The following is a 21,594-nucleotide window of genomic DNA, read 5'->3' on the forward strand; positions in this document are numbered from 1 at the left end:
GTGAAGAATGACTTGAAAAAAAACGTTGAAAACTCTTATTTGGATGTGGATCTACACCAAAATCAAAACAATTCGTCCTTGTCACACACCCAACCCCTCCACCAAATTTTGTCCGAATTAGTCCATAACCGTTTGAGATATCATGCTCACAGACAAACAAACAGACAGACAAACAGGGGTGAAAACATAACCTCTTTCCACTTCAGTGGCGGCGGTAGTAATTAATTTCAAATGTTCAAGGCTTCAAGCAGATATGATGATGAGATGGCATATGTAGTGCGATGCCTACAAGCTGTCTTAAGCAGCAACGTGATAGTTAGTAGTCTATACCCATGACTTGGGATTAAACAATCATGCAACCAATTTTGGTCCATCCATCTGTTGGAAAGTTAGGAGATGATGAAACCGTCTCATCTATCTATAATTCCAGTAATCTCTGTCTGTCTGTACGTTTGTTTGTCTGTGACCGCTGTTTCTCGACAACCACGGGTCCGATATACTTTTAACTTGCCAGGTATATTGCTGGGGACCCGAGGATGTGCCTTTTCAAGGTTTCATATTAATCGGACAATTACTTACCGAGCTATGTCCAAAAAACGATTCAACCAATCAGAGAGCAGCGAACGATCGCGTGTGCCGGCGTTGCGAATGGACCAAACCATTCCATGTAAATAGAGGGGGGGGTTCTGTGGTCGTTGCGAATGGACGAAACCATTTCATGTAAATAGAGGGGGGGGGATTGTCACTGTACTCGCAAGCCGTTCGCCGTTCGCTTTGGCGTTGCGAATGGACCAAACCATTTCATGTAAATAGAGGGGGGGGGATATAATTTTAGATAGATATATAGTACGGGCATATATATAGTACGGGCATGCCCTAGTCTTACTATAATTCACCAAATGTCCGTCTGTTCCCAGCTCCCGCAAAAACGGCTGAACCAATCGCAACGAAATTTTGGGTGGGTAATCCTGGGACCCCCTGTAGTAAAATAGGCTATATTGTTTTTCCAAATTTTTTTTCCAGTTTTTCCAAACACGATGGAATAATATTTACCGATATGAACAGTGACGTTGCTTTTATTGAAATTCTACAAATACTGTTCAGATTTTGATGATTTGCGTGTGATATGATTTAACGGATGTTTATATGAATCGTTTAAAATAAAAAAAGTCTTCAATTTCTGATATTTTGCCTTTTCATTTGGGCCCCCCAATTGAAGCCCCACCCGTAGGGCGGGTACCGTTGTTAGTCGTGAGAAATACACTAACAGTAAGAAAAGGATATTTATCGGAATTGCATGGAAAAGCCATTTCACTTTGCAATCCGATTATTGCTTTTTCATAATCTATCTACGTATGGATACAAATTCGAGCAATTTTTGAGAGTCCTTTGCGTGACCTTCACCAAACATTCTCCCTCCTGCCTTCCTCCCCCTTCAGCATAGCTATTTTGGGCCTTATAGATTGTGGAGTTTTGTACAACTATTCACTGTTTCTTTACTTTATTCAGATTTTTTTTTTACTTTGAAACTTTCTAAATGTTACATTGTGTCAGAAATCGATTTGTCCAATTTTTTTTTTTTTTAAACGGTCATGATAGGGAAAGGAAACAAATGAGAATCCTTTCCCACTAATTGGTTCATGGTGTTTGTGCTCATGCTTTGATAAATATTTTCTAGCTCTTAAAACAGACCATGGTCCTACAACTTCGGAGAGGCTGAATTGCTGTACTGTCCAAAAGTCAGGCCGAGTCCTGTTCTAACCTAGCAAAGAATCTTTCACATTTATGTTTCGATGTGCAAAACAGTTGTTGTTATAGTTGGTGGTTGTAAATTGTTCACGGCTGCATTCCATCAGCAAGTACTAGTTACAAGAAAGCTTTTGAGCAGCCTGATGTTATGTCGGGGGAACATTCATATCATTAGAATTATGATTAATCCCATATATACGCACCATTTTCTCATACTAGAGTATAATTTGAGAAGTGTCTGTTTGTTTGACTTCTATGTTATCCCGAAACACTGGATCAAATGAGTTGAAAACTGCTGGTTCTACTCAGAGAGGATACAGGAAGGTTTTTGGTGTGAAGAATAATTAATTTTACCAGAGGTTCTGCCAAGGTGAAGGGATGACCCCAATTCTCTTTATGTAAATATAACAGGTGGGTTGGGGGAAGGGGGTATTACAAGTTAAATGAAAATATGCCATTTCTGGTCTAATTATCCCGACCGGTAATTCTAGGGGAATCATCCCGTCCATAAGGACGGGTTCTCCTATTGTGGCTTCAACTCAAATGTGAACCCAAACACTCAGACCATGTATACGCTAATTTATCCCTTGATACCCTACAAAATAGATATGTTTTTAATAAAAAAACAAGTCAGGAGACGACGATGGTTCACGAGTGAGCGGTATTCAATGACAAAGGATGGACTATAACCGAAACAGGCCCGGACAGGCCAGGCCCGCAAATGTCAAAACGAAGGTTACTGACCTTGAAATGAGATAGAAAATAATGTATAATCAGTTATGAGGTTAGTTAGCTACACAATACCGAAAATTTGGTTAGATTCCGACAACTTTGAAAATTTGACCTTTGTGACCTTCAAAGGTCAAAGGTCGAAGATTCTGCAATTTGTTGAAAAACTTGTATTTCATTATGTATGTGATAATATAAGATCATGTACGACATTTCACCCTATCAGGAAGCGAACAATGTAATAAAACCATCAAAAATCGACTTTTCTAAATTTCGTGACCTTGTGACCTTGACCTTGGGGCGAAAATGAAAAATCGAGCTCCGTGGGGCTGGACACATGACATTGGCCTAACCAAATATCGAAACCCCTGTCAGATTCCACCAAACCCCTCGGAGAAGATGTAGCTTGAACTCGATTACCCCCGAAAAATACATCTTTTTCGGGCGTGGCTCCGCCCACAATGGGCGCAATACGCCCACTCTAGGCAGGACACAACTAGATCATGATATCAACCTCCCACCCAAGTTTCATCAAGATCGGATGATATCATCGGGTAGTTATGCTGCGGACAGGCACACAGACAGACAGACACACACAGACAGACGCACACACATGAGGAATATAGTGGTCACTTGATAACTCGTGAACCAAAAAATTGTGATTTATAAAGTCAGTAATGTTGCGATTAAAAGTCAAATTCTTCTTCTTCATGCTTAGCCGTGACGTCACTCTCAGAGGTCGACCACCATATTCGTACTGTCTATGGGTTACTTCGTGGTACGATTGAACTCAAACGGTGAATAATTTTAGATTTTCCACAAATATGCAGAGTTGATGCATCCTTGGTGGTTGTAATAATACAAACCTAAATGGTTTCATGCTTCACCAATGGCCCAAAGATCCGAGGGTTGCCAGAGATCGGACGAGGTTTGTCTGAAGTACCCGAGTGTGGATCAGAGCACAACACGGACACGGACACGACACAGCACGAACACAGACACAAATGGCACCCTGGAAAAGTATGAAATGGGAAGATCCTGCAACACAGGATACCGTGTTAGCCTGCTATGGTGTGAGAAAGCGTTAGTCGTCCATTTGGTCGGCGGTGTCCGAGTGTGTCTGTGAGGTGTCTGTGCCAGGTCAGTGCAGTGCCGTATCCACTGTCCATGTTGTGTTATGCTGTGTCTGTGCTGTGTCGTGCCATATCCGTGCTGTAATTACCGTGTCAGTGCCGTGCTGTGTCCGTCCTGTGCTGTGTCGTGCTGTGTCGCATCCATGTTGTGTCTTTACCGTGTCCATGCTGTGTCATTTCCATGTCCATGCTGTGTCGTTTCCATGGCCATGCTGTGTCATTTCCATGTCCATGCTGTGTCGTTTCCATGTCCATGCTGTGTCGTTTCCATGTCCGTGCTGTGTCATTTCCATGTCCATGCTGTGTCGTTCCCATGTCCATGCTGTCCTTTCCATGTCCATGCTGTGTCATTTCCATGTCCATGCTGTGTCCTTTCCATGTCCATGCTGTGTCGTTTCCATCTCCATGCTGTGTCGTTTCCATGTCTATGCTGTGTCGTTTCCATGGCCATGCTGTGTCATTTCCAAGTCCATGCTGTGTCGTTTCCATGTCCATGCTGTGTCGTTTCCATGTCCATGCTGTCATTTCCATGTCCATGCTGTGTCGTTCCCATGTCCATGCTGTCCTTTCCATGTCCATGCTGTGTCGTTTCCATGTCCATGCTGTGTCGTTTCCATGTCCATGCTGTGTCGTTTCCATGTCCATGCTGTGTCGTTTCCATGTCCATGCTGTGTCGTTTCCATGTCCATGCTGTGTCGTTTCCATGTCCATGCTGTGTCGTTTCCATGTCCATGCTGTGTCGTTTCCATGTCCATGCTGTGTCGTTTCCATGTCCATGCTGTGTCGTTTCCATGTCCATGCTGTGTCGTTTCCATGTCCATGCTGTGTCGTTTCCATGTCCATGCTTTGTCGTTTCCATGTCCATGCTGTGTCGTTTCCATGTCCATGCTGTGTTGTTTCCATGTCCATGCTGTGTCGTTTTTCCATGTCCATGCTGTGTCGTTTCCATGTCCATGCTGTGTCGTTTCCATGTCCATGCTGTGTCGTTTCCATGTCCATGCTGTGTCGTTTCCATGTCCATGCTGTGTCGTTTCCATGTCCATGCTGTGTCGTTTCCATGTCCATGCTGTGTCGTTTCCATGTCCATGCTGTGTCGTTTCCATGTCCATGCTGTGTCGTTTTCATGTCCATGCAGTGTCGTTTCCATGTCCATTCTTTGTTGTTTTCGTGTCCATGCTGTGTCGTTTCCATGTCCATGCTGTGTCGTTCCCATGTCCATGCTGTGTCGTTCCCATGTCCATGCTGTCCTTTCCATGTCTATGCTGTGTCGTTCCCATGTCCATGCTGTGTCGTTCCCATGTCCATGCTGTCCTTTCCATGTCCATGCTGTGTCGTTCCCATGTCCATGCTGTCCTTTCCATGTCTATGCTGTGTCATTTCCATGGCCATGCTGTGTCGTTTCCGTGTCCATGCTGTGTCGTTTCCGTGTCCATGCTGTGTCGTTTCCATGTCCATGCTTTGTCGTTTCCATGTCCATGCTTTGTCGTTTCCATGTCCATGCTTTGTCATTTCCATGTCCATGCTGTGACGTTTCCATGTCCATGCTGTGTCGTTTCCATGTCCATGCTGTGTCGTTTCCATGTCCATGCTGTGTCGTTTCCATGTCCATGCTGTGTCGTTTCCATGTCCATGCTTTGTCGTTTCCATGTCCATGCTGTGTCGTTTCCATGTCCATGCTGTGTCGTTTCCATGTCCATGCTGTGTCGTTTCCATGTCCATGCTGTGTCGTTTCCATGTCCATGCTGTGTCGTTTCCATGTCCATGCTTTGTCGTTTCCATGTCCATGCTGTGTCGTTTCCATGTCCATGCTGTGTCGTTTCCATGTCCATGCTGTGTCGTTTCCATGTTCAAGCTTTGTCGTTTCCATGTCCATGCTGTGTCGTTTCCATGTCCATGCTGTGTCGTTTCCATGTTCATGCTGTGTCGTTTCCATGTTCATGCTGTGTCGTTTCCATGTTCATGCTGTGTCGTTTCCATGTCCATGCTGTGTCGTTTCCATGTCCATGCTTTGTCGTTTCCATGTCCATGCTTTGTCGTTTCCACGTCCATGCTGTGTCGTTTCCACGTCCATGCTGTGTCGTTTCCATGTCCATGCTGTGTCGTTTCCATGTCCATGCTGTGTCGTTTCCATGTTCATGCTGTCGTTTCCATGTCCATGCTGTGTCGTTTCCATGTCCATGCTCTGTCGTTTCCATGTCCATGCTCTGTCGTTTCCATGTCCATGCTCTGTCGTTTCCATGTCCATGCTGTTGTGGCGGGCACAATGATCAATAATTCCGCGCACCAGTGGGTGGCGCGAGCGTCCGGGCGTGGAACTGAGATACATGCCCCGCCTTTCGGCCGATCGGCCACGCCCGGGAGCAAGGCGTGGCCTCGGGACATATATGCGGGCTCGAAGGTCGAGCCCGCCCAGTGCTGATGTGCGAGCTTGTAATAAAGTGCTTTCGTTTGTACCACGCGTTGTGGCCTACCTTTTTGGCAAACGAGTTGTGTGTGCACAGCACCACACTGTGTCGTTTCCATGTCCATGCTGTGTCGTGTCATATTTCTTCTCCAGTAATATAACTATAATAATAATAATAATAATTCATTTATTTTGTATAGCGCTTTTCCAGAAGCCCAAAGGCGCTTTGACAGAGTGGAAAACATAATGCATAACAATACATGAAAACAACAATTGCAAAAAGACAAGAATCAAGAAAACAAACAGCAGCGATATACGGCATATATATAAGACAAGAATCAAAAAGACAAGACAAGAATCAATAGGGAAATATTTAAAGCAAAAGGAGGGAGAAGGAGAAGAGATAGTCAGGGGTTAAATGCTGTGGGTTGAATGTTGAATGCAGCGTTGAACAGGTGGGTCTTTAGTGATGTTTTGAATGTGGTGAGTGAGGAGGAGTCTCTGATGGTGTGAGGTAGTGAGTTCCAGAGGGTGGGAGCAGCGATGGAGAAGGCCCTGTCCCCCCAGGATCTGAATTTGGTCCGGATGGAGGGGGTCAGGAGGTTGGTACCAGCAGAGCGGAGGTTGCGGGTGGGAGTGTGTCTGGAGAGGAGGTCAGCTAGGTAGGATGGGGCCAGGTTATGGAGGGCTTTGTATGTCAAGAGGAGGATTTTGTACTGGATTCTCTGGGGGATGGGGAGCCAGTGAAGCTTGTAAAGGACGGGGGTGATGTGGTCACGGGTCCGGGAATGAGTGAGTAGACGGGCAGCGGAGTTCTGAATGTATTGGAGTTTATTGGTGATTTTTGAGGGTGAACCATAGAGGAGGCTATTGCAGTAGTCCAGACGGGAGGTGATGAAGGCGTGGATGAGGGTTTCTGCAGCCGTGGAGGAGAGGGATGAGCGGAGACGGGCAATGTTTTTCAGGTGAAAGAAGGCTGACTTTGTGATCTGTTTAGTGTATTTGTCGAAGGAAAGGGTTTGGTCAAAGATGACGCCAAGATTCCGGATGTGAGGGGAGGTGGATACTGGGATACCGTCGATGTTGAGGGCAAAGTTATGGGTGGATTTTGTGAGCGTTTTTGGGCCAATGATGATTATTTCAGATTTATCACAGTTAAGCTTGAGGAAGTTGATTTGAAGCCAGGATTTTATTTCAGTGATGCAGTTTGTCAGGATAGAGTGGGTGTCGGTGGAGACGGACTTGGTGGAGATGAAAAGCTGGATGTCATCGGCGAAGCAGTGGAATTGGAGACCATGACGGCGGATTAAGTGACCGAGCGGGGACAGGTAAAGGATGAAGAGGAGGGGGCCAAGAACTGAACCTTGGGGGACACCTTGGGGGAGGGGAGCAGTGGGGGATTTGCAGTTATTGATGGAGATGAACTGGCATCTGTCAGAGAGGTATGATTTAATCCAAGAGAGGGCAGTGCCGGTGACGTTAAAGGTGGATTCAAGTCGGGTGAGGAGGATAGTGTGATCGATGGTGTCAAAGGCAGCGCTGAGGTCGAGGAGGACGAGAATGTTGAGGTTGCCAGCGTCAGAGGAGAGGAGAAGGTCGTTGGTGATTTTGAGGAGAGCAGTTTCAGTACTGTGGTTGGAGCGGAATCCGGATTGGAATGTTTCATACAAGTTATTGGCAGAGAGATGATGTTTGAGTTGAGTGGCTACAGCGCGTTCCAAAACTTTTGACAGAAAGGGTAGGTTGGAGATGGGTCTGAAGTTGTTTAGGGTGTCAGGGTTTAGACCAGGTTTTTTTAGAATGGGGGTAACAGCAGCAATTTTGAGGGAAGGTGGGACGATGCCTGTAGACAGGGAGGAGTTTATTGTTGCAATGATAAGTGGAGAGAGAGCAGGGAGGGAGGCTTTGACAAAGCTGGAGGGGATGGGGTCAAGAGTGCAGGTGGCAGTTTTCATTCCTATGAGGAGTTCAGAGAGGTCAGTAGGAGAGATTGGGGAGAACCGAGACAGGGGATGGCAGGACAAGGGGGGGCAGGTGGTTGGAGGGGGAGCGGGTGCGGCGGTGGTCAAGCTGTTGTAGATGTTGTCAATTTTGCGTTGGAAGAAAGAGAGGAAGGAGATGCAGTTGTCTACTGTGAATGACTGGGTGGTGGTGTTCAGGGGGCGGAGGAGTTTGTTTATTGTCGAGAAGAGTGCTTTTGGGTTTCCGGAGCCAGAGTGGATAATTTGAGAGTAGTAGGCAGAGCGGGCGCGGGAGAGGGCATCTTTGTAGTGTTGTATGTGGTCCTTGTAGGCTTGGGAGTGAACTGTGAGACCCGTTTTATTGCGGAGTCTTTCAAGTTGGCGAGCACGAGTTTTCATCAGGTGGAGTTCAGGGGTAAACCAGGGAGCAGAATGGGTGAAAGAAACTGTTTTGGTTTTTACAGGCGCAAGCTGGTCAAGGCAGGAGGAGAGAGTGTGGTTGTAGTAGTCAGTGAGGTCGGAAGGGGTGTGGAGGTCAATGAAGGGAGAAGTGGACATTTTTTCAGAGAGGGTGGATGAGAATGAGGTAGGTGAAAGAGCGTTTAGCTTACGGAAGTTGATTGTGCGATAATGCCTTGGTGTTGGGGCGGGGATGTTGATGGTCAGAGTGATGGCTAAGTGGTCAGAGAGGGTGAGGTCGGAGCCATAGAGATGGTGCAAATTTAATCCAGTGGAGCAGACAAGGTCCAAAATGTGACCACGGATATGGGTAGGAAAGTCGACATGTTGAGTGAGGTTAAAGCAGGTGAGTAAATCAGTGAAGTCAGTGGTTATTGTGGAGTCAGTGGAGTCCATGTGGATATTGAAATCACCAAGGAGGAGGATTGAGGGGGAGAGGGAACATAGCTGGGTCAGAAAGTAGGAGAAGTCAGACAGGAATGATGGGTGTGGTTTGGGAGGGCGGTAGACGACAGCCATGACTGACTGCGTGTGACCAGAGAGTTTTAAAGCCAGGTGTTCAAATGATGGAGCAGATGAGATGGAGATGAGGTTGGTCTTGATGTCTTGACGGTGGATAACGGCAATTCCACCACCTCGGCCCTCCGAGCGTGGTTTATTGACGTAGGAATATCCATTGGGTGTGGTGAGGTTGAGTGTGTGGTAGTCCAGAGGTTGTTGCCAGGTTTCGGTGAGACAGAGAAAGTCCAGATAACTGATTCATGAATTAATACAAAATCCCTGATAAACCGTCAATTGAACAGAGAAATAAAACCGACCAATCTGCAGTGAACATGCGACCGACGTTTTCATCTACACTACGAACACCGTTACCTTCATGAACACCGTCATCGTCGGAATTGCTCGCATGACGCTCAATACGATGCGGCTCCATAATTCCCCCGGGACGTGTTTCCAGCATTAATTTTGTCTCCAATCGTTTCTTTAAAAACGCACATCAGTTTCAACATACTGAGAACCTTCAGAGTTGCTGATGACGGTGGAATCAATATCTGAATCCGAGCTCGAGATGCACTGTTTCTCTATGTAAAACTGCCATTTGGATCAAGGTGGGTTATGAGTGTGACGTCACTGGCGGAATCGAAAATCGACGCTTTTGGGCTTTTTTCGACACCTTCCATTTGGCAAAAAAAAATCGACTGTTTTTCCCTTCAAATTAGCCCGTGATTAATGGTTTACACTTTACAGAATTTTTTTTTTTTTGCATTTTGGTTCCTCTGAAGGAGTTTTATGATTGATTATTATGAAGTGTTATGATTTATGGGAGCGAGACATGGGTAATGAACGTAGAGCAGCAACGAAGGCTGGAAAGGGTGGAAATGCGAATGGTTCGACGGATGTGCGGAGTATCGTTGAGAGAGAGGAAGACAAATGATGAATTGCGAAAGATGATGGGAATAGAGCCTGTGATGGATGCTGTGAAGAGGAACAGGTTGAGATGGTTTGGTCATGTGTTGAGGAAGGATGAAAGTGACCGGTTGAGAAGAGTGATGGAAATGAATGTAGAAGGAAGCAGAGGACGGGGAAGACCGAAAAAGACTTGGCTAAAGATGGTGGAAGAAGAAATGTGGGCAAGGGGGTTAACAAGGAGAGATGCAGAAAATAGGGCAAAATGGAGAAGATTGTCATGGGGACCGCAAGGCTAACCCCCGCTCTAGCAGGGAACATGGCCTTAAAATGCATGTTGTTGTTGTTGTTGTTTGTTCCTCTGAAGGAGTGGGGACATATCACAGAGGTTTACGATGAACTTTGACACCTCCTGTTACAAACCTGGGCATTTTTACTCACACCCTCACTATCCTCTCCAGCCTTTCGCCATAAAATGTATAATTGTTTGTATTTTATCATCCCTCTGCCTTCAGTTTTTGGACTCCAACACCTTAATTTGTTCCACATGGTAATGGTTACGTCGTTAGGTTGCAGCGACTCAGCCTTTTTGACCATGGACGCATGGTCATGGGAGAACGGATGATGTACAAGGTGCCGGAGGACTGTCACGTGGCTTTTGGAAAGACTGAAATGGATTTCTATGCATGGGATCATTTCAAGGATGAAAGGCCGTTCCAGGTAAGCTCTGGAATATACAGCGAGTAGTTGTTGTTTTTGGGTGAGAATGCAATTTCATTTATATTTCAAAAGCTTAAACTTCCGTCCATGCTGAAAAATATATTGTTAAACGTTTGGTTTATGGTGCACAAGGATTATCACTGCTAATGTCGATTCATTTAGTGTCCAAGTCATTATTTTCCACTGATGTGCAGACCGAGTCTTTTTATGCCCCCGCAGACCAAGTCGCCGGAGGCGTTATGTTTTTGGGTTGTCCGTCTGTCTGTCTGTGTGTGCGTCCGTCCGTCCATGATAGGTTTTCGTTACAGCGATAACTTGTGAACGGCGGAAAGGATCTTAGTCAAACTCAGTGCAGTTATGTACAATGAGCTAAAGATAAACTGATTAGATTTTGGGGTCAAAGGTCAGAGGTCATGTTAGGTATAAATCCTGTTGAAATTTTGTTACTGCGCTAACTTGTGAACTAGTGATTGGATTTTGACCAAACTTGGTGTAATTATACATTATGGTGCAAAGATGAACTGATTCGATTTCTGCCTCAAGAGATCAAAGGTCATAGTTCAGTTTCTGTAATAGGTTGTTTTTTTCCCCACGATAACTTGATAACGGTTGAAGGGAACTAAGTCTAACTTGGTATAAAAAAGGGCTTTTTTGTATAATGATGGACAAGTATGTATAATGATGAAAAGATAAATGGATTACAGTATGGAGCCAAGAAGTCAAGGGTCAGAGGTCCCATTAGCTAAAAATTCTGTTACTGCAATAACTTTTGAACCAGTGATGGGATTTTGACCAAACTTGGTACAAGTATATATTATGATGAAAAGATGAACTGATTACATTTTGGCATCAAAGGTCAGAGGTCATGTCAGGTAAAAATGTAATACTTGAGAACAGCTGAAGAGATTTAAATCAAACTTTGTACAAGTACGTGTGATGATGTAATAATGTTGGTGGAGGCATATATCGGTCGATGTCATAATGTTTAAGAGTGCTTGAAAATGTATTTTCATGTGGTTTCATTCATCAAACACACACACACACACACACACACACACACACACACACACACACATATATGTACTACATGACCAAAAGTATGTGGACACTGGACACCCCATATAATGAGTGGATTCGGCTGTTTCAGCCACACCTATTGCTGACAGGTATATATAATTAAGCACAAAACCATGCAATCTCCATCGACAAACATTGGCAGTAGAATGGGCCGTACTGAAGAGCTCAGTGACTTTCAACGTGGCACCGTCATAGGATGCCACCTTTCCAACAAGTCAATTCGTCAAATTTCTTCCCTGCTAGAGCTGCCCCAGTCAACTGTAAGTGCTGCTATTGTGAAGTGCAAATGTCTAGGAGCAACAACAGCAAAGCCACGAAGTGGAAGGCCACACAAGCTCCAGAACAGGACTTGCCGAGTGCTGAAGTGCGTAGCGTGTAAAAATCGTCTTTCCTCAGTTGCAATTCTCACTACCGAGTCTCACTACCAAACTGCCTCTGGAAACAACATCAGCACAACAACTGTTCGTTGGGAGCTTCATGAAATGGGTTTCCATGGCCGAGCAGCCGCACACAAGCCTAAGATCACCATGCGCAATGCCAAACGTCAGCTGGAGTGGTGTAAAGCTTGCCGCCATTGGACTCTAGAACAGTGGAAACGCGTTCTCTGGAGTGATGAATCCTGCTTGACCATCTGGCAGTCCGACGGACGAATCTGGGTTTGGCGGATGCCAGGAGAACGCTACCTGCCTGAATGCATAGTGCCAACTGTAAAGTTTGGTGGAGGAGGAAGAATGTTCTGGGGCTGTTTTTCATGATTCGGGCTAGGCCCCTTAGTTCCAGTGAAGGGAAATCTTAACGCCACAGCATACAATGACATTCTAGACGATTGTGTGCTTCCAACTTTGTGGCAACAGTTTTGGGAAGGCCTTTCCTGTTTCAGCATGACAATGCCTCCATGCACAAAGCGGGGTCCATACAGAAATGGTTTGTTGAGATCGGTGTGGAAGAACTTGACTAACCTGCACAGAGCCCTGACCTCAACCCCATAAAACACCTTTGGGATGAATTGGAACGCCGACTGCGAGCCAGGCCTAATCACCCAAAATCAGTGCCTGACCTCACTAATGCTCTTGTGGCTGAATGGAAGGAAATCCCTGCAGCAATGTTCCAACATCTACTGGAAAGCCTTCCCAGAAGAGTGGAGGCTGTTGTGGCAGCAAAGTTGGGGGAGGGGGGGGGGTGGGGAGGGGGACCAACTCCATATTAATGCCCATGATTTTGAAAGGAGATGTTCGATGTTCGGGTGTCCACATACTTTTGGTCATGTAGTGTCTATATATATATATATATAGATATATATATAGATATATATAGATATGTCACCCGTGATATACAACAGTTTATTAACGGCATACAAACTTCTGGGTCTAAAGGGGTATGCCTGGCGTTTGACGCTCTGAAATCGCTATTTGCTGTTTTCTCCTAAACTAAACACAATATTGATGAAACGTGATCGCAACCTTCATCGCCCGTGGTGTCACTGTTTGTTCACGGCATTGGAAAAATCTACTTTGGTCCGGTGTCTGCCTCAGCATGTGATGAAAACTGCATTGTTTCGATGCGTCCTTTCCAGAGGTTCTCATTCAAGTGACAATATCATTGAAGTCTGATTAATTTGCCGAACCTCAGGCATAGCAATTCCAACCTGCAGCATTGCCTGTCGGAAGGAAACCAGCCAGTCAGCATGCCCTCTAGAGGATACTTAAATTGGCAACAGTTTCACCACCCAGTTTCACCCCCATTTCACTCCAAATTTTGTAGTTTATTTTTTAATAGTCACCAATTAATTTGGTGCTAATTTGTGATGTATTATATCCCATTGATCAAAATACAAGCTGGTGTGAGCATTGATGTGTCATTTGAATTGGAGTCGATATCGAGGGGAAAATTTCAATTAAAACAATGGCTGAAGGCCAACTGTTCTACACAGTGAGCGAGTATGATGACGGAGTGAGGTGAGGGAGACTGGAGGTGGGGGCGGAGGGGTGCGGGGGGGGAGATCCTTCCTTGGAAGTCCTTCCTTACCATCCTCTGTCGTGCAAAGTCTTTCCTTGGCACTACTGAATGACTCACCACCTACAAAGCTTTCATCCTGAGCTCAAAGGAATACTGCTCTCCCCTCTGGGCTGGTCCTCCTGCCTCACACCTAGCTTGGCTTCACGCTGTAGCAACCAAGGCTTTTAGAATCATTGGTATCTCCCACGATGAAGCTGATTCTGAGGGCATGTCACTCTCTCATCTCACCGCAGGCAGGTTGGTGGTCTCTCTATCTTTTACTGACTCCTCTCCAGCCTTGCTCCCCCTCCTCTGTCTGTGCCCTGTCCCCCAAATATTCCTGCAGAATGCACAAGATCTGCCAGCAACCCTCTTCTGGTGAATCTGCCAAAATCAAGACTCTGCTCACCTTCACTCTTTCATTCCTCTTTTTTCCTGCCTCTGGAACAAACTCCCACACTCTATTCCATCCCTCTCCTCCCTCCATTTATTTGAAACAGCTGTCCACCACCATGTCTTATCTTCCCCCATCCAAAACCTTGATCTTTTCTACCCCCCATTAATCCTGCCCAAACCCACCTCCTTCAAATTCCCTGTTTTCTTTCCTGAAAGCCCTTGTAGTGTCCATCTTGTTTATCCCGTGTACCCCACCCCAGCCCTCTCTCTTCCAAAGATCTCCTGATGTCCCTGTTCCCTTCTGTTGTTGTGCTTCGCTCTCTCCCCCTCTTGGTTTCCTGCTCCCTTTATTTTATGTTATATGTGTTAGCTCTGACATGAGCCTCGACTTAGCATACAAAAAAAAAATGCCCACTCCCTTTTCACATTTCCACATCCATGGTATATAATACTGTACCCTGTTTGTTTTTTAAAGCACTTATTTCTGCAGAAGTGCAGAACAGTGTTTCGCTAATATCAAATGATATACAAAATATTTACCACTGCGTCTTCCTTCACTGCTGCCATTCTCCATTTGCACTTTTACTGATATTACTTTCTGCAGCCCAAGGAGTTGTACATGTCAAGAATCTTCCCATCGGGGCAGATACCGGAGAAGGTTAAGGAGAACCATGCAAAAAATGGAGCAGCGTCTTGCATGCCTGAAACCGCTTCATGTTCAGCCACAAAAACTGCCCATGACGTGGAGGTCTCAGCCCAATCTCTCATCACCAAAATGCGCTCATTTTGCTTGGAACTTTCAGGTATCGTAGCAAAACCAGAGCAAGCTTGTGAGATGGATGCATCCCCAGTATTCCAAGTGGCTACTCGTGCTCTGGATGTAACTTCGAGATTCTTATCTGAGCTCTCGCAGATCAAGGTAAACTTTGAATCTAACGTCACAAAGAATCCGGCCGTAGGAAATGCGCTAGATGCCGTAGATTCACAAGCCGGTGCCAAAGATGAGCCGAGCACAGCAGATGTAGATTTGGCCTGCAATGGGAATGCCACATTGGACACGGAAGCAAGAGATTTTGACACGACCAATGACCTGTCAATAAAAGATAACCCAGCAAGAAAAAAGCTGCCACAGACAGGTGGAAGGTGGGCAGACATGGATGAAGATGATGAAGTGAAAGAGGATGATGATGACGATGATGATGATGATGATGATGAAGTGGAAACAGGCTCTGCTTCTTCAGTTGGTTCTAGCTTCTTGAACGCAAGACTGCCGGTTGGTCGCCGGAAGCCTTTTCTGCCTACAGGTCTGAAACACTTGAAAAAAAGACGCAAACAGAAGCGTCAGATGGATGCAATTCACCCCGTACATCCAGGCCAAAGGTAAGGTGGTGCAAAATACTGCATCTTAAATTATAAATATATTATTGGTTTGTTTTGTGCTTCCTACATTTAAATTTTTGGTTTTCCTTAATTGGATAGCATGTATTGTTTGTACAAAAGTTGTGGGATTTGAGTAGTGAATTCATCAAATCCAGTGAAATTGTTGTTTTTGTGTTTTTATTTTTGGTAATCTTCAATTTTTTTCATTATTGTCAGCTTTTACGGATGTGGAAAATGGGATCTGTGCTTTCCACTGTCCTTCATTGTGCAGTTTTGACATTGATTGTGTGGCAGGCTGGCTGTGGAGGTGGTTCACACGAAGACATTCGTAGATGTGATGTGGCAGGATGGCAGCATTGCACACAATGTGCGTTCCAACAACCTCGGGATCCTTATGCACGTAGATGAATATGAATACTGTCCTGGCGACTTTGTGCTGGACAAGAGAGGTGTGCTTGGGATTGGCTGTCTCTGCATTGAATGAATGTTCCATTTAATCTGAGTTGAATGATCTGTTGGTGGTTTTGATCCTATTATTATTTTTTTTTGCACATTATCTTCTTTAGGCTGTTTGCGTTGTTTCAAAAACATTTTGTTTCTATCGGCTGCTTCTGTTATGGATGTGGCTATCCTTTGCTTGTGTTTCTTCTTTATACAAAACCTAGTTTACATACCCGTCAAGTTGATCCTTTTCTTTCTATCATCAGGTTCTGTACTTGGGTGTGTACCCCGGTTTAGAATAGGTACACCGTATCCCTGCGTGTCGTAAGAGGCTACTAAAAGGGTTGACGTCAGGACGGGCATCCGGCCAGAAAAAACATTGCCTCAAAAAGAGAACCATGACAATTACAACGACATATGGGCAGGGTACAGCCCGAAGTACCCCGTGGGGGACCCCACTCCCTCTCGTCAAAACTCAAGGTGGGGAACCCGATCGAAGCAAGGGTGGAAATCATTCCATTTATGACAACGAAACGTCTGATGCCCGAAGTGGAGATCGGTTTCTGAGGTTTGGGACATGGAATGTTCAGACAATGACAGGGAGATCGGGAGAAGTGGTGGAAGTATTGGTCAGAAGAAGAATGGACATTCTGACAATGGAAGAGGAAGAAGTTCTAGGAGTGGCAGAAGACGAAGGGTACGGGGGCAGAAAAGCAGAGCATGAAAGTTATAAGGCAGCCAAGAAGGCTGCAAAGAAAGAGGTAGCAACGGCGCAGGAGGCTTGTCGGAAAATGTTCGGAGAATGCTTGGATTTGGAAGAGGGTCAGAGAGCGGTATTCAGGATTACAAAGCAGATAGCGAAAGAGAGGTGTGATGTGATGGGGGTGAGTTGCTTGAAGGATGAAGTGGGACAAATCGTTGTGGACCCAGATGGAATTAAAGGAAGATGGAAGAGATATATGGAAATGCTGTTGAATGCAGAGAATGAATGGGATGGCAACATAGAGAGTAACCCAATTTTAGGACTGGCAGAGAAGATAACTGAGAAGGAAGTTCAGGAAGCGATAAAAGCAATGAAGAGTAGAAAAGCGGGAGGGCCGACGGGAGTTGTGGGAGATATGTTGAAGGCAGCAGGAAGTTGGGGTGTGAATAGAATGACAGAGATCTGTAATCTGGTGGTGAAAGAAGGCCGCATTCCAGTGGATTGGGAACCGAGTACCCTCGTCCCTCCATACAAGGGGAAAGGTGACCCTCTGGACTGTGTCTCGTATCGAGCGATAAAGTTATTGGAGCATGGAATGAAGGTATTGGAAAGGGTGTTGGAGAGGAGGATAAGGAAGAAAGTTAAGATTGACGAAATGCAGTTTGGATTTATGCCAGGAAGAGGAACGACAGACATGCTTTTTATTGTAAGGCAGTTGCAGGAGAAGTACATGGAGAAGAGAAAGAAGTTGTTTCTTGGGTTTGTTAATCTGGAGAAAGCATTCGATAGGGTTCCACGCGTAGTAGTGAAATGGGCATTGAGGAAGTTAGGAGTGGAGGAATGGTTGATCAGAGTAGTAATGGCAATGTACAAAAGAGCGCGCACAGCTGTAAGGACGAAGGACGGGAACAGTGGTGAGTTTGAGGTGAAGGTGGGAGTGCATCAGGGGTCGGTACTAGGTCCACTACTATTTGTAGCTGTGATGGAGGTGCTGGCTCAGAACGTAAAGGAGGGTTTACCGTGGGAGTTGTTGTATGCAGATGATCTGGTGTTGATTGCGGAAAGTATGGATGGACTGAAGGAAAAGATGAACAAGTGGAAGGAATGTATGGAGACAAAAGGTCTGAAGGTGAATATCGGAAAGACGAACATAATGGCAAGTGGTAAAGCATGTGGTGAGGTGGAAAGAACTGGGAAGTGACCGTGTGCTGTGTGCAGGAAGTGTGTCGCCGTGAACTCCATTCAATGTACAATGTGCGCTGAGTGGGTTCATCAAAAATGTAGTGGTCTGAGAGGGTCATTAAGCAGTGTGGCAGCTACATTCAAATGTAAGGTGTGCACAGTGCAGAGGGAGCTGCAGATGGAGGAAATGTTGAGTTGGATCTTGGAGACGGTGTGAAGCTGGAAGGTACGAAAACATTTTTCTACCTCGGAGACGTGCTGAATGGAGAAGGTGGATCAGACTCGGCAACGGTTGCGAGAGCGAGATGTGCATGGAAGAGGTTTCGGGAACTGAGTGGCGTGCTGATGAGGAGGGGAGTGTCGTTGAAGCTGAAGGGAAAGGTGTATGCTGCATGTGTGAGAAGTGTTATGATTTATGGGAGCGAGACATGGGTAATGAACGTAGAGCAGCAACGAAGGCTGGAAAGGGTGGAAATGCGAATGGTTCGGTGGATGTGTGGAGTGTCGTTGAGAGAGAGGAAGACAAATGATGAATTGCGAAAGATGATGGGAATAGAGCCTGTGATGGATACTGTGAAGAGAAACAGTGAGATGGTTTGGTCATGTATTGAGGAAGGAGGAAGGACTCTTCTCAAGCAGTGACTGCTTGAGAAGAGTGATGGAAATGAATGTAGAAGGAAGTAGAGGATGGGGAAGACCGAGAAAGACTTGGCTAAAGATGGTGGAAGAAGAAATGCAGGCAAGGGGGTTAACAAGGGGAGATGCAGAAAATAGGGCAAAATGGAGAAGATTGTCATGGGGACCGCAAGGCTAACCCCCACTCTAGCAGGGAAAATGGCCTTAAAATGCATGTTGTTTGTATCAGGTTCTGTACTTAAAATTCTTCCGTTTTTTACAAGTTGCTTTTCTTGATATAACTTTTTTTGCCGTTTTATTCTTATTAAGTTGCTTCGAGGTTTCTCGGTGATTGCCCATGCTCTATTGGACTAAGTGAACTAAAACAGTGGATCCATCCCACCATTGGTTGGCAGAATATCCCAGATCCCTGGAGGTATGCCCACTCTCCTCTAGGCTGTCTAGCATGGGTTCAAATATTGGCCTGGCTATAAGCTGTTGGCCTGGTGTCTCGCAGGCAGGGCGAGGCATTGACGTGTGCACGGTCCCTTGGATGGAGGTTAAACTGGACATCCTGTCTGCTGGGTAGTTTGTGAACATTAAATATCCCATGATGACCTTCACGAAGAGTAGGTGAGGTATTACCCCAGTACCCCAGCTAAAATTACATAGTCTTGCCCCCATTACCGCTGGGAAGACAAAAGCAATACTCAGTGTTGTCCTTGCTGGGGGGCTTCTTTGGCAGCACTAAATCTATGTTCAGGCAAAACACGAAAAAACAAGCGTTACGCCTCGGTCCCCCGTCGGGGAAGTGATGAGTTGACAAAGTGGAACACGCAGAAAACATGCTATGATATGATATTTCGCTCACAAGGTTCAGACATACATGGAGGCGGCCATCTTGGATTTTGACGTGGCGACCCAATTTTCAATAGCGTTCTTCCTTATGCCTAGATACACCCACACACCAGAAGGGACTTCGCTTATTTTTCAAGATATTTCGCTCACAAGGTTCAGACATATATATGGTGGTGGCCATCTTGGATTTTGACGTGGTGACCCAATTTACAATAGCGGTCTTCCTTATGCCGAGATACACCCACACACCAAATTAGAAGTTGGTACTTCGCTTATCTTTCAAGATATTCATCTCACAAGATTCAGACATACATGGCGGCGGCCATCTTGGATTTTGACGTGGCGACCCAATTTTAAACAGCCTTCTTCCGTGTGCCTAGATACACCCACACACCAGATTAGAAGTTGGTACTTCGCTTATTTTTCGAGATATTTCGCTCACAAAGTTCAGACATATATATGGTGGCGGCCATCTTGGATTTTGACGTGGCGACCCAATTTTAAATAGCGTTCTTCCTTATGGCGAGATACACCCACACACCAAATTAGAAGTTGGTACTTCGCTTATTTTTCAAGATATTCATCTCACAAGGTTCAGACATACATGGCGGCGGCCATCTTGGATTTTGACATGGCGACCCAATTTTCAATAGCGTTCTTCCTTATATCTAGATACACCCACACACCAGATTAGAAGTTGGTACTTCGCTTATTTTTCAAGATATTTCGCTCACAAGGTTCAGACATATATATGGTGGTGGCCATCTTGGATTTTGACGTGGCGACCCAATTTTCAATAGCGTTCTTCCTTATGTCTAGATACACCCACAGTCCACACACCAGATTAGAAGTTGGTACTTCGCTTATTTTTCAAGATATTTCGCTCACAAGGTTCGGACATACATGGCGGTGGTCATCTTGGATTTTGACGTGGCGACCCAATAGATACACCCACACACCAGATTAGAAGTTGGTACTTCGCTTATTTTTCAAGATATGCAGGTTACAAGGTTCAGACATACATGACATCAGACATACATGGTGGCGGCCATCTTGGATTTTGACGTGGGTTGCACCCACACACCAAATTCGAATGCAGTCCTTCACTTCCACACGCACGCACGCCCGCACGGACGGACGGACGGACGGACGCACGGACGGAGGGGAAAGCCATAGTCCCCCTTTCGCTCCGCTGTGCGACGGGGGACAAAAAGAACATCCCATCATCCCCCTTCCCTCACTCCCTGTCACAACACTGTCAGAGCTACAAGTAATTTTTCTGTAACTTAAGCCATTATCGCTTCCCATCTTTCTCCCCCCCCCGCCCCCCCCCCCTCCCCCGCAAAAGTAATAAATTGAAGGAGCTGTGCTCCAACGCGAGTCGAAAGGATTGACGCGACCAAAGACGGGAATTCGTCCGAGTTGCTTTATTGCACGTATCAAACTCGGGTACTCTGAAAAGCCCGTTTATCGGGCAGCAATATATTGTTGCGAATATGGAATTTGGCCTCCATATCCGCTTGTAAATATTCCCCTATTTTCTCCAATACTCCCCAACTTTCCCCGATCCCCCATTCCCTAGTCCCATTGCATGTAAATAACAATCAGTAGAGCCGACCTTCCCCTTATTCCCCCATTAAATGTCGTGCCCAGGTCCACCGCACCACACGTAGACAACTTTCGGACATCTTCCTAGTTATTCTTATTCTATGTCAGTTAAGGCCTCGTCTCCATTAATTATGACTCTTCGTTGCACCAGAATGTGATTATATGGCACCAGTAGTGAGTTTAGGACCTTTCCCATACCTCCTCCCATCTTCTTCCCCAAACAACAACAATAACAACAACTACAACAACAATTACAACAACAACAGAGGAGATGGCGGCGGAGCGGGGGAGGATGCGTCCTCACACCGGCTCGATTAGCTCCAGACCATGCGCTCCACGGGGTTACCCCGAAGGGGCTGGCTGTCAGCTCCTCGTCAGGGGCGGAGCCAGTAACCCCCCCCGCACGCACCCAATGAGAAGCAACGTGCCGATTCCACGAGGCGGAGCTAACGAGCCGAGGGCGTGTGACTCCCCGCCGGATATACGCGGCCCCGCGCCGGATGTGACGAGAGATGCGCCTCAGCTTGGAGACTGGAGAGAGAAGCCACCGCCACCCCCAGCGCGACGATACCTCCCCGCATCTCTGGACCGGACCGAGTCGATTCTGCCTTGAGCCAAGAGTGCACCTTGAGCCATCGCGACCTGCCTTTCCTTTTCATCAACCCCCGTGTGAGTCAGCATTTTGTCCCGTGTGTCTGTCGTCTGTCCGGGGTTAATATAAGGTTGTGTCTAAGTGCCCACCTTCCTATGTTTCCCTCTTGTCCCTGTAATCTAACC

General features: G+C 46.0%; 1 protein-coding gene across 1 annotated transcript in view; it reads left to right on the plus strand.

The window, feature by feature from the left end:
- Nucleotides 1-21,594, plus strand: part of UBE2O (ubiquitin conjugating enzyme E2 O) — a 120,095-nt gene that overhangs the window by 23,592 nt on the left and 74,909 nt on the right. Inside the window, exons 8-10 of the mRNA XM_068122737.2 lie at nt 10,412-10,562; nt 14,635-15,410; nt 15,705-15,859. Coding sequence (XP_067978838.2) covers nt 10,412-10,562; nt 14,635-15,410; nt 15,705-15,859 — 1,082 coding nt within the window. The remainder of the gene's footprint in view (nt 1-10,411; nt 10,563-14,634; nt 15,411-15,704; nt 15,860-21,594) is intronic.

This window comes from Myxine glutinosa, chromosome 1 (assembly GCF_964187855.1).
Source record: "Myxine glutinosa chromosome 1, kmMyxGlut1.1, whole genome shotgun sequence".
Taxonomy (NCBI): Eukaryota; Metazoa; Chordata; class Myxini; order Myxiniformes; family Myxinidae; genus Myxine; species Myxine glutinosa.